General features: G+C 37.2%; 1 protein-coding gene across 2 annotated transcripts in view; it reads left to right on the plus strand.

Moving 5' to 3' along the window:
* Positions 1–13,678, plus strand: part of ipo11 (importin 11) — a 130,807-nt gene that overhangs the window by 43,065 nt on the left and 74,064 nt on the right. For both annotated transcript variants that reach the window (XM_088336142.1, XM_088336144.1), the window contains exons 14-15: positions 1,307–1,354; positions 6,315–6,420. In XM_088336142.1, the coding sequence (XP_088192268.1) occupies positions 1,307–1,354; positions 6,315–6,420 (154 nt within the window). The remainder of the gene's footprint in view (positions 1–1,306; positions 1,355–6,314; positions 6,421–13,678) is intronic.

Genomic DNA, 13,678 nt, shown 5'->3' on the forward strand with positions numbered 1-13,678 from the left:
ACATAATAATGCAGACAGATAAATACGAATCATTTCTCCTTCGTTGTATGTTGCTTTTTTTATCCGTTTCTTTTTGCCGCATTATTTCCGTTTACAGATAAACACTTGTAAAATTATATGGTAGTTTGCGCTCCCCTTTCGATTGACATTTTTTCCATAATAAGGGTCTGCTCATGCTAGTTTTATTTATGCACAAAACGGGAATTTACATTAAACTTGTGTCTTTCTCGACACGTATATTCTCACTCTCTGCCTTACTGCTCGGCCCCCCTGGCAGCTGATAGAAAAAAATGCATGAATTGGGCAGATTGTTGCATAAACCATAGGGTTGAAAGCTTGGGGAAAAAACTCGCAGCTTCTAGTACAAATTTTACGGTAGTTAAAATCGAGTTGCCTCTGCACTCAAGGGTGTGCTTGGAAAAAAAGTAAGCAAGGAATAACAATTGATCTGAGCAGAGTGGTTGCTTTCATCGTGTTTGTCCTTCAGACCGACAAAGGAAGTTATACAACTAAAAAAACTTAAGTTGAGCTAAAACTGGACACTGAGTTATTTTTCAACCCCAAATAATAAGATGACATAAATTGTAAAAAAACAAAACCCTGAAATATAAATGTGCCAAATTGTTTTTTTTTTTGCTTTTTAGATATTTTTGTTCTGTCCCTAAATAATACTAATGTCTATACCTATATGTAAATGATCATGTGTGTGTTGGTTATATGGGTTGGGAGAATTGTTTATTCACAATATGTGACTTTTTTTCATTACTTGCGTCTTTTTTCTGGGCCTTTGCCGGATGGATATTTTATAGATGGTTTAAATGTGAAATATTTTGACACACTTTGATGTACATTTTTCATAATATAAAGTAATATTAAATTACATTCTAGTTAAGAAGGTTAAATATTTCAGTTAATCTCGTATTTTTATCTTTTTGATATTCGTAATATTATTTTATGTATACATGTATATAGTTTCTTGGATTTATTACGCTGGCAACTGTGTGGACAGCAAAGTAAGACTTTCATTGTGCAGGGAATCGTGGTTTTTAGTTGCTCGACCATATACGAAGCTCATCTCTGTTTCAACAGTTTTTTTTTAACGTTTTTGTTAACGTTTTTTTAACTGTATTTTCCGGACTGTAAGGCGCACCTAACAACCTGAAATTTCATGCGCCTTATAGTCTTATATGTGGAAAAAAAAACATTCGCAAAGGAATATCTTTAAAGGTGCGCCTTATAGTCCAGGAAATAGGCTACTTTCAGGGTAGTGCACATCCTGAACAAAAATGCGTATATTGTGTTGCAGGCCCAACCAATGTCGAAGATCCAGTTCAGTTGTTAATGAAGGACGCAGGTGAGTAGGGCCATTTATTCATTTTTTTTCTAGGGTAATAGTTTGTGGGAAGGTCAAAGCCACTTGGGGTGATTTTTAATTGCATCAAAAACTGAATCAAGTCAGGAGACCTTAGTAATTGCCTTAATAAATGACTTCTGATGGCTTCTCTTCTCGGCAGGCGATTAAGTGGCTTTGTTAATTTCACTAAGTAAATTATTGGTCTCAAAGCAATATATAAATATATATTTTAAATAAATAATTTCAGTTTTTAGGGTTTTATTGTTTCTGGTAAATTCTGACTAAAACCAAGTATCTTTCATGCACACAATTAAGAATATTTCAAGGAATAACTTTCACCTTTGTGAAATAGTTTTATAAATAGGCATCACTGTTAATAAACAGATTAGAGTGCATAGTGTCAGGGATGTGATTCTTCCGCTAATTCGCGGAATTCCGCTTTTTTTATCTCCAAAAATAAAATTTTAAGATTTCCGATTTTTTAATTGGTAAAAAAACCGATTTCGTCTCTACAGCATTCCATTTTAGTGTTTCCGTAACTGAAATGAAACGTACTTGCGATTGGTTGAAGTCTCCGTGTTGACCAATAAACGCGCTTGTTATAAAGGCGTAGGAGTATGCCATTGTTCATTTCTCACACGTTTTTGCCGAGTGTTTAAAGAACGATGTCCGAGATCGAACGCAAAGATGCTCCGCGAGGTAAAGAAATTGATAAGATCGTAATAAACAAGTTTCGATCGGACTGGTTGGAGAAGGAATTATCTACAAATGTTGGAAAGAAGACTGTGACGAATTTGTTCAGTGACTTTATTCGGAAGATCGATCGTGCCGGGAAAGCGCTTTGCATTTGATGCCATGATACCATTGTCTATGGTGGGAGAGGTTTCAAAGCTCTTGAAAGTCACGCAACGAGCAAAAAACACGTGAAAGAACTCCAGTCAAGAACAACAAATTGTTCCATCGCTGGTAGTTTCGGTGCCCAAACGAAAACTCCAAAACTTTAAGGCCTCCATCCCTTATTGACACCACAAACGGAAGCGGTAATAGAGAGACGTGATCCACCCCAAAAACCTGTACCAGTTGCTGATAGAGTCGTGAATTTTGAGGTAGGTGGTAAACTTTTCAAATTTATTTGACAGTTTTCCCCTTTTTTTCGAAAATATTATAACGTAATAAAAATGGCCATAAATATTTAACAATTACAATAATAGATTTTCATGTGTACATTACACCAACACTTTACTGTAGGGCACAGGTGTCAAACTGGCGGCCCGCGGGCCAGATCAGGCCCGCTAAGGGATTGAATCCGGCCCGCGAGACAACACTCAGAGAAGCGCAAGATAAAAACAAGCTGCAGGTTGAAATATGTCAACTTGATGTTGCTAAAGAATGGTGCTTCTCACAAAGACACTGCACTTGTATTTATTTATCTCTCTCTCTCTCTCTCTCTCTCTCTCTCTTTCCACTCCTTTTCTCCCACTCTCTGTCTCTTTCACTCTGTGTCTCTCTTTTTCTCTTCCTTTGTTGCTCTTTGTCTCTTTCTCTCTCTGTCTTTTAAACTTATTTTGCTCTAATTTCCTTTTTTCCTTTTCTCTTTCTCTCTGCCTACCCTTTGCGCTTTCTTTTCTCTTTTCTCTCCTTCTGTCTTCCTATTTCTCTTTGGATTTCTTTCTTCCTCTCCCTTTCTTTCCCCCTCTCTCGTGACTTCTCTTTTTATCTCTTTTGTTTCGCAGGCTCTCCCCCCCCCTCTCTCTGTCTTTATCCCCCCTCTTTCTCTTATTTCTTTATCTCTCTTTTTCTTTCTCTTTAATGTACTAGTCCGGCCCCCGAGAGAATGTTTGTTCTATCGTGTGGCCCCCGAGTTCAAATGAGTTTGACACCCCTGCTGTAGGGCCTATACTTATTGTACTTTCATTTATAGATAACATCTTCTGCTATAACAAAGACATTTGTGGTATGTTCTAATATGAGTTACTTTTCATTTGGTCATGATACAATTATTTCTTCATGAAATTTGAACTCTTCAACATGATTTATGTGTTAACTTAGTAATCACATGAGTTAGATATGATGATATTCTCAGTGATAGTTTTTAAAAGCAAAGGCAGTCCAATGTTTTTTAATGTGACTGATTTTGAGTTGACTTAAACTGTAATTTTATATGGGATAGTTCAAAATACATTGAAAATTGATGCTGTTGTTTTGTCTATTTCTTTGTCATCTGAGTGCATTGAAAGTACTTAAAAAAACGTAAAACCCATGAGCTCCGGGGGGCTTTGCCCCACTTGTCCCCCCACCAGGGCACTGCCCTGGACCTAGCTGGGTGCCCGCGGCCCCCAGACCCCCGCCTAATTTTCAGATAATTTCACTTTGGTCAAATCACATCCCTGATAGTGTGTTTTGAAGCAGGCTTTAAAGTGTTGAATGAAAGCAAAGCTCTAGACTTCTATTTGCTAAGTCTGAGATTATTTTAATTGTTCATAAGAAGCTACTGGAACATAATGCACCATTAGAGAAATCTCTGACTTTACTGACAGTTTATTAAACTCCCATGAATAGTCAACCTCTGGCAATGTTTCATTGATGAGAAGCCAAGCCCTTGCTTCGGCATCTCTAGCCCATCTGTCTTGTCTGACTCTTTGTACCTGCACATCTGTTAGGATAAATGAGACCAAATGTGACCAAAAGCCACAGAGCTGCCTAAGCTGCATCAAGCAACTTTTTTCCTAGAAGCATATGTGCACACCACAATCTTGGCGATCTACCCTCACAATCGCATAAGCCCTGCTGTCCTTGATAGCCCTAAAGCTTTGCTGACCGCATGATTTTACTGTTTATACAAGGGTAATGTGCCAAAAGGCTACAATTCATTCATTAATGTATTTTTTGTTATAGTCAGATTTGATTGAATTCTCTGTCTTTTTTTGCTCACAGTTGTATTAAGCTTTCAACAATTTTCCAATTTAAAAATAAAATTAAATCCCACCCAATAAAGGCTGAAAACAGTTGGGCAAAGGAGTAGTTCAACATCATAAAAAGGAAAAGTCAAGTCATGTTTATTTGTATAACCCTTAATCAAAAGAAGTCTCAAAGGGGGCTGTACTGACTTAAGGCTATTATTACACAATCCCCTGATCTAAAACCTACATTAGGGCAAGGAAAAACTCAAAACAAATAATTTCATCAAGCCTTCATAAGGACATTTGGACAGTCTCTGTTGTTCAGGTCATCTTTGTTTTCTGCCTTAAATCTCCACCGTGACCTTTTCTCAGTCCTTCCTGCTTCCCGAGGTTTGGTTTTTGTTTTCTGGTTCAGAAAGTTTCATTGTTTTTTTGACCGTTTGTTTGTTGCTTTGTGAATGAGTTAGTGATGAATTACCATCATTTTTTAGGAGATTGCCTTGCTTTCTGCTTCCTGCGTTTGGGTCCACTGCATATTCACAACACTGCTGGGTATTTAAATAATCACATTGCAAAGCATGATCCTATCCATATGCAATTTTTTTACACTATTAATAATCAGCCGTAAGAAAAATGGGCATTGCAGAATTTGCTACTGTATTTGCAATTTAGAGCCCTGATAATATTTTCTTGTGTGCGGAAAAGGTCTGGCTGTGCAGCTTAGAGGGGACATTGCTTGTTACCCACAGTAATATTTGGTGGTGATTCCATCCTGCTTCGGAGCTATGAGGTCAGTGCAGGGACTGGCAATCTTGATAAATTGACGATTGCATGGATTACAGTCAATATCAGCAGACACTTGCAATGTTCCAGAATCTATGACTAAGTTTAAGTTGCGCCGAGCTGAATACCTCAACGAGGCAACAATACTTAACACTGTTCCAATTCTTCTATGGTATTAATGCCGAGGAACAAGTACAATGTCCTGGAATGACCATATCAGTCCCCCTCTTGAAAAATATATGGTGTGTTTTGAAGTGGAATTAATATGCTCAGAAACCATCAAACCTGACTTAACTGGAGATGTTTTGTAAAAAATAATGGTCAAAATACCTTCAATCAGAATCCAGACCCTCATTGGAGGTGTTGGTAAATGTATAGAAACTGTTATTACTGCAAAATGAGGATCTACTAAATATCAATTTTAACTTTTCTGTTGGCGTTCCAAAATTTGGGCACCTGCCTACTTTGATTTAAATTATGTTTGCACTTTTTCGTGAATCCCATAAACGTAATTTAGTTTCTCAAGATCACTGTGTTTCTCTGCTATATGAACGACTGAAATAGCTCATCTCAACATTTAAAATGATGAGGGTTGCAAATTTCTTTTTATTCGACTGTATCAACAATGGTGGAAGAGGGTTTACATCATATTACAAATTTGTTTTATAATTTTCAAATGGCTTAAAGTCTAGCATCAATTTAAACTTAGTGGTTGGGGGAAATAAAAAACTGGTATTTCTGTGTTATAAAAGACACACACTCAGTGGATTTAAATGGTATTTTAATTAATAAAAAAACCTTACCATCAGATTTCTCATATATATTTGTCACAACACAATTTACTTACCTTTTTTAAATACTTTGTGCTGTACAATGCTTAAATTAAATCCTGTACATTTGTGTTCACATATTACACTGATGATTTCCAACCACTTTTTATGCATGTTTTACCATACAACTGCTGTAAGATTAATTCCATTTTGGTTGGATGCAATCAAAGGTCATGCCAAATTTGTACTACTGATAAATTGTCCTCATTCATGTTGGATATGCTCACAGTTGAAGACAGGGCGTGTCATTTTTCAACAGTAGAAATTTGGGGATTTTCTCCTGTTACACCGTGGAACTTTTTTATTTAAGGAAAAAATATCTACTGTATTTTCCATATAAAGCCCTACAAAATTAAAGTGTCTCCTTTATTCAAGAAGTCCGAATGGGGGGGAGTGGATTTGTTCAAAGCATTATTTTTATGTGGCCATTTTTTTCCTTATCTACAGTGTACAATGCAGTGGGACTGGCTGCCTTCGAGCTGTTTGACAATGTGGACTTCGACCAGTGGTTCAAGAATCAGCTTCTCGGGGAACTTCAGGTCGGCCATCACAGGTGATGATCCATGTTTGTTTTAAATAAAAATCCCCATTCCTTTATCCGGTGTTCACTCTTCAAAATACTAAAATTTCCGCATGACTAAGATATAAAATGTTTGGTCAGTGCATCGTCAAGGAGTACAAGACAAAATTATTAATTGCAAGTGGTTAACCTAATACCAATAGGCCTAAGTATGTTTGACTAAGAGTATAAATTGATTAAACATATGAAAATATCCTTACTTCTATTAATAGTAATTGATGAACATGGAAATATGCAAATTCATATACGTAGTGATTAATTTAAATAGATGATGTATAATGGAGATTTATGCCATCAAAATAATTACATATTTATATACTTAAAGGCAACATCCATTCAATTATCAACATATCTTTGTTGAGGTCTTCAAAAAAATTTCAAAACTGTTTATTGCAAATATTCAACATAAACCGCACATATTTTATGGGTATTCTCTAAAGCAGGGAGACTCACAATTTTTAAACATGCAAGGTGCTAAAAAGACATTTAAAACAATGATCGACCAACAACAGAATTTGCTAAAAATCTATTGTACAAAGAAAATACATATATACATTTTAAAGATTACTTGTACAATCTTTGATTACTCCAGAAACTAAAATGACTAAAGATTTCTTAATACTTTTAATTCAATGCTGACAATTTTTCTCAATGCACAAGTACATAAAATAGGTCAAATCAAAACAAAAGTACGTAATACAATATTAAAATTGTACAGTAATAAGTGTTGACAAGACTCAAAGTGTTTTTCTCATTGCTTATATTTTTGTCCTATGAAGCAAATGCGAGATAATAGTACATAGAGATAAATTCATTTGTGCTTAAAAATCGTTATACATTTTGATTGCAAGTTACTCCAACTATAAATCGAAGATGTTTTTTGTTTTGTTAGTCAAGTAATACACCATCGGAATGTTTTTTTTCCTATACTTTTTGGGGTGTTTTATATAATTTCAACACTTTGTCTTGGTTGCCTTTTTTTGATATGCAGAATATAAAAATTCTTCACTGGTTTAAAAAGCTGTGCTGATAATGCATTTCATATATGAATTACTGTATGTATACGTGCCTCCCTCAGCCTTGTTTTTGTCGTAGTTCGCTTAAGCTGACATTCAGCAGAAAGCTTGAATTTGTGTCGCTGGCATTTGCTTTATATGAGGGGCTAACATAGTAATAATTTTCGCAACTCCCCGAGCCACAATGCTGTTGTTAATAGGGAAAATCCATTAACTGTAATGGATATTTGAATGATCCCTATTAAGATAGCGATTCCATTGATATTTAAATGTTTACCCCACTGAGTGTGCACCTTTGTTTTAGTCTGTTCTGTTAATCGTTTTATTTTACCCTTTGATGAGAGTAAGAACTATTCAAATGCTAATTGCAATAGTTCTTGTACATTTTAATAAATGCTTAATGGTGGTGATCTTGGAACTCAGGCATTCTATGCATTACTTGTTTGGTAATTGTGAGGTGATATTAGAGGCACTTGTTGCATAGACCGCTTTTCCATTTTTGAGGGTCCTCTGTGCCACTCTTTGTGGGCATTTTAGGACTCTCATGTCCGCTAAAAATTGTTTTACCCATTTGAATATAAATTCTTAAATTGAATTATTAGTTATTTTCCAATATCAACATCATTGTAATCTAATGCATTTTTATAAATTCATATCAGAGTAAGGTCAAGTAACTGCACAATGACCTTCGTTGTGCCAATCATTCAAATAATTATCTCAATTGGTACTATATTCTGGAATGTAATGCGCACCAATAAAACCCCAAATTGGCCAGAAATATGAACTTGCGCCTTTTGATCCAATGCCCCTCGTATGCAGACACAATTGGAAATGCGTTACCATATTTGTGCAATTATTGATCAGTTGATACATTTAACCCTAACCACAATTGCATAAAAATAGTGGCAATGGGATGGAACTGGATAGCAATGGTAAGAACACTGAATCTTAACCACCTGGCCGCCAGGGACATGAATGGCTGTTTTTAATTGCATATAACATTGGATGCAACGGTATTCGAACACACATCGTGCCAGGGAGAGCAGTAGATCCTATCCATTAGAACACTTGGGATATAGACAACACATGTAAAGGCAACAGATCTTGGCTCATTATCAGAATATTTTTAGTCATTGTAGCAGACATATTAGAGAAATGAATAAACAGAAAAGTGATCATTAATCGGAATACAGTTTTGTTTTGCTGCCTGGCCCATTATAACATCAATTTGGCACGTGACTTAAAGTATGAAATGGAGTTAAAATCGAATGCCTTTTTGTGAGTCATCTTTATCCCTATTGGTCTAATGAATAGGAGCTGGCGTGCTCCAAGCCACAATCTGGGTTTGATTTCCTTTGGCATCCAATATTATGCAATTGTGATCAGTGATATCTTACGACTGATCAGTCAATGCACAAGTATGGTACTTCATTATTTTTGTGCAACGCCAGCTCTTATTTTTATGTAAATTCCATGCAACTAATAGTCCGGTGCACCTTTAGATATAAAAAAAAAAATCACCAAAGACTATTTTGCGGGGGTTTGCCTTATAATCTATTGCGCTTTAGAGTCTGCAAAATACAATATACATGCCAAATATGTTTTAAGTATTTAGGAAATAATGGGCAGCTGCCTAACGAACTGTTGCCTTGTGTCCGCTTATTTGCTATTAGTCTAGTGACACAGCAGCTGTAGCAGCTATTCCTCCTCATCATGCTCTCAAATCGGCTACAGACTCAGGCAGTGAGCTGGGAGATGAGCACTTTTAAAAAGTGATGAGAAAGTGGGGGAGCGGCTGGCGTGAGTGATATGAAGAACAAAGAAGTGCCCTGCAGGCACAAATGCCAGGGCAATCAAAGTGCCAACCCGGCAGTGCTCCAAATATCAGACACTCGGGTGTCTGTGCACGTCAGTGAGGTGGCCGTCTCATGTCATTATGACACTGTTGCTCAGGTGCTTCAGTCTGCTCACGTTTGCCAACTTAGCTTCTGACTCAAAGGATTAAAGTTTTACAAAAAAACGCTCTTTCTTTATCGTCAAAACATGCAACATATAAAAACTTGCAGTAGTGTAATACCTCATTTTTCGCGGGGGTTATGTCCAAAAAGGTACAGCGCTAGTCAAAACCCAGGAAGTAAAACCCCTTATTTATTTATTTACAAGAGCAAAGGCATGCCCCTTTGGTAAGGTTGTTGGTGCCGTGGTTTGTTGGAAAAGAGCCAGGCAGCCACTTGGGAGGGCCAAAAACCCACTAGGCCGCATGCACTTCCAAAGCCGTCTGTAGACGATGTGGCAATCCAAGCAGGTTTTACACTTGGAGACACACAACCAAGAGACAGCTTTCATGACTTGAACAAAAGGTTCGTGGAAATGGGGGATGAGGTCCAAAAAAACCAAATGTTCTTCTCCGATCGGAGATAGGCCTGCTGCGGTAGGTTAAAATCTGTCGACAGTTAAAATCAAATCATGCCTGCCTTCCAGCGCTCCCCAAGGCCAGGGTCGCTTCCAGTCCTGACTTCTCTTCACTCGAGACAAAACAATTTCACATAAATCAAGATATGTAATGTTTTAAAATAAATCACATTCACAAATGCATTTTGCCATTTTCAAAATAATCCATCTACTTAGCAGTATCTCAAGATGAAAAATAAGTTGACGTTTTTCAAAAGTAGCCTTTTGGGCAGTGCGACCAGTTCTAAAACTTGCTTTCTGCGCGAACGTAACTGTAAGGATAAGTATACGTGTAACAAACATTTGTAGGCCTACCCTCTGAAATGGTTTTTATTATTATTTTCATTATTATTTTATATATATATATATATATATATATATATATATATTTTATTTTTTTTTCCACTATAGATTGATAGAGAGGCACATTTGAGGTTAAACGCCTATTGTATACTAATCGTTTTTGAGCTTTTCATTAGCCTTTTTTATTTCCAAGTCTTCCAGGTCTCTATACCGCTTATCCATAAATTCCAATAAAATGTTATACCAAGGTATTACAAAAATGTATGGACCCTACCTGCAACCTGGTCTAATTTGGGTTTTCACCTCTGGGGTTTTTGTCAATCCCATTCCTCCCTCAGGCACAAATAATACCCAAACTACCATAGACTGACACTTTTTTTTTAAAACATTGGGTTAGATGGTGGAGCATTTATAACAGTTATGAAGAAAATGTACTTTAATCATTGAAGGCACAGTGTGCAATATTGAGTGCCTCCTAGTGATACAGAAAACTTTTATTCGGTAAAAAAACATTGATTTGAATACTAGACAAAAATACACAAACAATAATACCAATGATATTTTTTATTTAAAAAAACAATTCATACGTCGAGAAATTTATATTTCTTTTACATAGTGCAATCCCAAATTAGGTTGATGCCATGTTGGTCTGCCGTTTACACGCTGGGCTTTAAACAAATTGACACAGAAATCAGAAGTGTTGCCTGCTCACAAAACTTTCAGGATGGAGAAAAAAATCCATCTACTGCAGGTCTTGCGAAACATTGCACAAAACAGATGTCAACTTTGACCAGAAATGTTAGAATGATGTGGCCAAATGCACCGATAAGCATCCAGGTGAACAACACAACATTTGGAGCAGTATCAACAAGATGGTCAACTTCAAAATGTCTTTGATCAAGTATTATCGCCTTCATGTGAGGTTTTGCTTTTAAAAACAACATGGGGCTTTTTGTGCTCTTTATGGCCTCAATTAATGGATTGTTCGATCATACTTTGTAGTGGTACCCAAAGAGCAACGACTTTGGAAGCACAGTTATTTTGCAAAATAATCTCAGTTATGCAATATCATCACAAATAGTATATTGTTTGCGCTCGGAAAATGCCGGTCTACTTGTGACTCCGAGAGCCAAGAAGTCTGCGGCCTCAAGAGCGTTCTCCATCCAGGCCCCGGTGTTATGGAACGCCCTGCCTCTGGAGATAAGATCTGCAACCTCAACGGAAGTTTTTAAATCGAGGCTTTAGACACACTTCTATTCCAAAGCATATGATTGATGCCCACCTCATATTCTGTTTGGTCCTGTCTTTCTCTGACGCCTGCCTGGCTGATACGAAGGAGAAGGATGATTTGGGATGGGTCACCGGACCGGCGTCTGACCTGCAGCATGTCAACCCCTGCATTTACCAGCTGGCAGAGACTGGAGGCAGCGTCGTGGCCGTCATAGACTTTCTGGACTAGTTTACAGGCTGGGGGCGTCGTTGATGTCATGCACTTTCCGGACATTTTCAACATCTTACCTAATGTTTACTATTATGTGTACAGTAATGCTAATTGTAATTCACCCTGGTCAATCCTGGAAGGGGGATTACCACATGTGAGGTCCTTTCTCAAGGTTTCTCTTTTCTCCTCACACTGAGGTTTTTGAGTTGTTCCTTGCCCGCATGCTGTTTTAAGATCAGGTAATTGTGTAATTTTGTAATTGTAATCCTTTGCAGTCCTTTGAGACATTTTTGTGATTAAGGACTATATAAATAAATTTGACTTGACTTGACTTGTTTAGACCAGTGAGTCTCAACCGATGAATTCGGACCCAAAAGTGGGTCACAGGCCTTTGCCTTGACAATTTCTAAGAAAAGGAGTGTAATTGACCCTGAGTTTTTTTCTTCTTAACAGGTAGAACGTCCTGCGAATGCGAGTTGACACTCGATTTTTCGCTCCACAAAAACAAATCCGGGAACTTTTATATAAATATGTTGAGCATGAGAAAATCCAGATCTCATAATGTGGTCATCACCGTTGCAATATCCGAATATCCAAGAAATGGAAATCCATTGCTACCTTTCTTTTTAAAAAGGGTCCCTGCCGGCCCCAGCTTTCAGCAATGATAGACCGGAGGTAATGGATCACGGCCGCTCATATGTTGTTCATTTTGGGGGAAAAGAACAGAAAAAAAGAGCTGTCGCCATGTATAACAAAAATCGGCTCCCTCAGCAATAGTCGATTAGGGGTAATGGATCGCGGCCATAGCCGTGCATTTAATTTTCGGCGGGCCACAACGGCACACCTCTGACAAAAGTATGCCCTGCCAGTTTCTGCTAGCAGCAATATGCAATCGGGAACAAAAGAGTGCAGTTCATCTTTATGTGGACAGAACAGCAGAAAAGCCGCCAGGCCCAACGTATATTTTTTAGTTTTACATTTAACGCTTATCATTGCATTCTAAGAATTATGTATTTCATTTAAAATGAAGCCAAATGAGCATTGAAGGAAATATTATTAAAATTGCTTCGTTATTTCTGGTCTTTTTTTTCTTTTTTAAATGTGATTATATTTGACTATCTTTAGTTTTAACTAGTCTTGTTTCAACAAATTAAATTAAACTAGTGTTTTTTTTGTTTTTGTATTTTTAAGCTTGTAATTAAAGTGATATTGTGGGTCCTCAAGTCAAACCAGTTGATAACCACTGGTTAAGACTGAGAAAATATCCAATGCCATCCTTTCTGTAACTATAAAAATGAATGAATTGAATTGATTTTGGTTTGGAGCCAAACTAAAACTGCATTTTGATTCTCTGCAAGCCCCTATTTCAGCCTGGACATATGGTACATTTCCCACATTACCAAGCAAGTTCGGGAGTGCCAGGAAAAATGGCTCTGGGAGTATTCCCAGAGAGCTCTGAATAATCATGTTGGAAACAACGGCACCGCCTGAGCATATACAGCAGGACAAAAGTGATATCACAGACTAATAAAAGATGATTAGATGTGGAATGTCCATAAAACAAAAAGAGGCCTTCTACATGTGTTGGCCAACAATCAAGTGGAAGTAGGCGGTAGCATGAAGTACAAATTTATACCAAAGGTTGTGCGTATGAGCAAACCGTCTGACAACGCTGGTGTAAATTTAGTCTATCTGTGCAGGCAATAATTAAAGTAAATTACACTTGTCTCTTTATATTTTAATGTCATTGTTTTCACCTGCATGTACTGTAATTGTGGCAGTATTTGCTGGTGAATTAATTTTGCAATTTGAAGCCCGAAATTTTTATGCGCAGGATAGCTTTTCTTGTGTGCTGCGAAGATCTGGCCACTGGAAGTTATACAGCTAAAAAAACTTAAATTGAGCTAAAACTGGATACTGAGTTATATTTCAACCATGAATAAGATGACAGAGCACTGCTTAAGCCGCATGGTTAAAAGCTGCTGCTTAGTGTGTGTGTGTGTGTGTGTGTGTGTGTTTA

Source organism: Urocampus carinirostris, chromosome 5 (genome assembly GCF_059441175.1).
Source record: "Urocampus carinirostris isolate Australia breed hairy pipefish chromosome 5, RoL_Ucar_1.0, whole genome shotgun sequence".
In the NCBI taxonomy this organism is placed as follows: Eukaryota; Metazoa; Chordata; class Actinopteri; order Syngnathiformes; family Syngnathidae; genus Urocampus; species Urocampus carinirostris.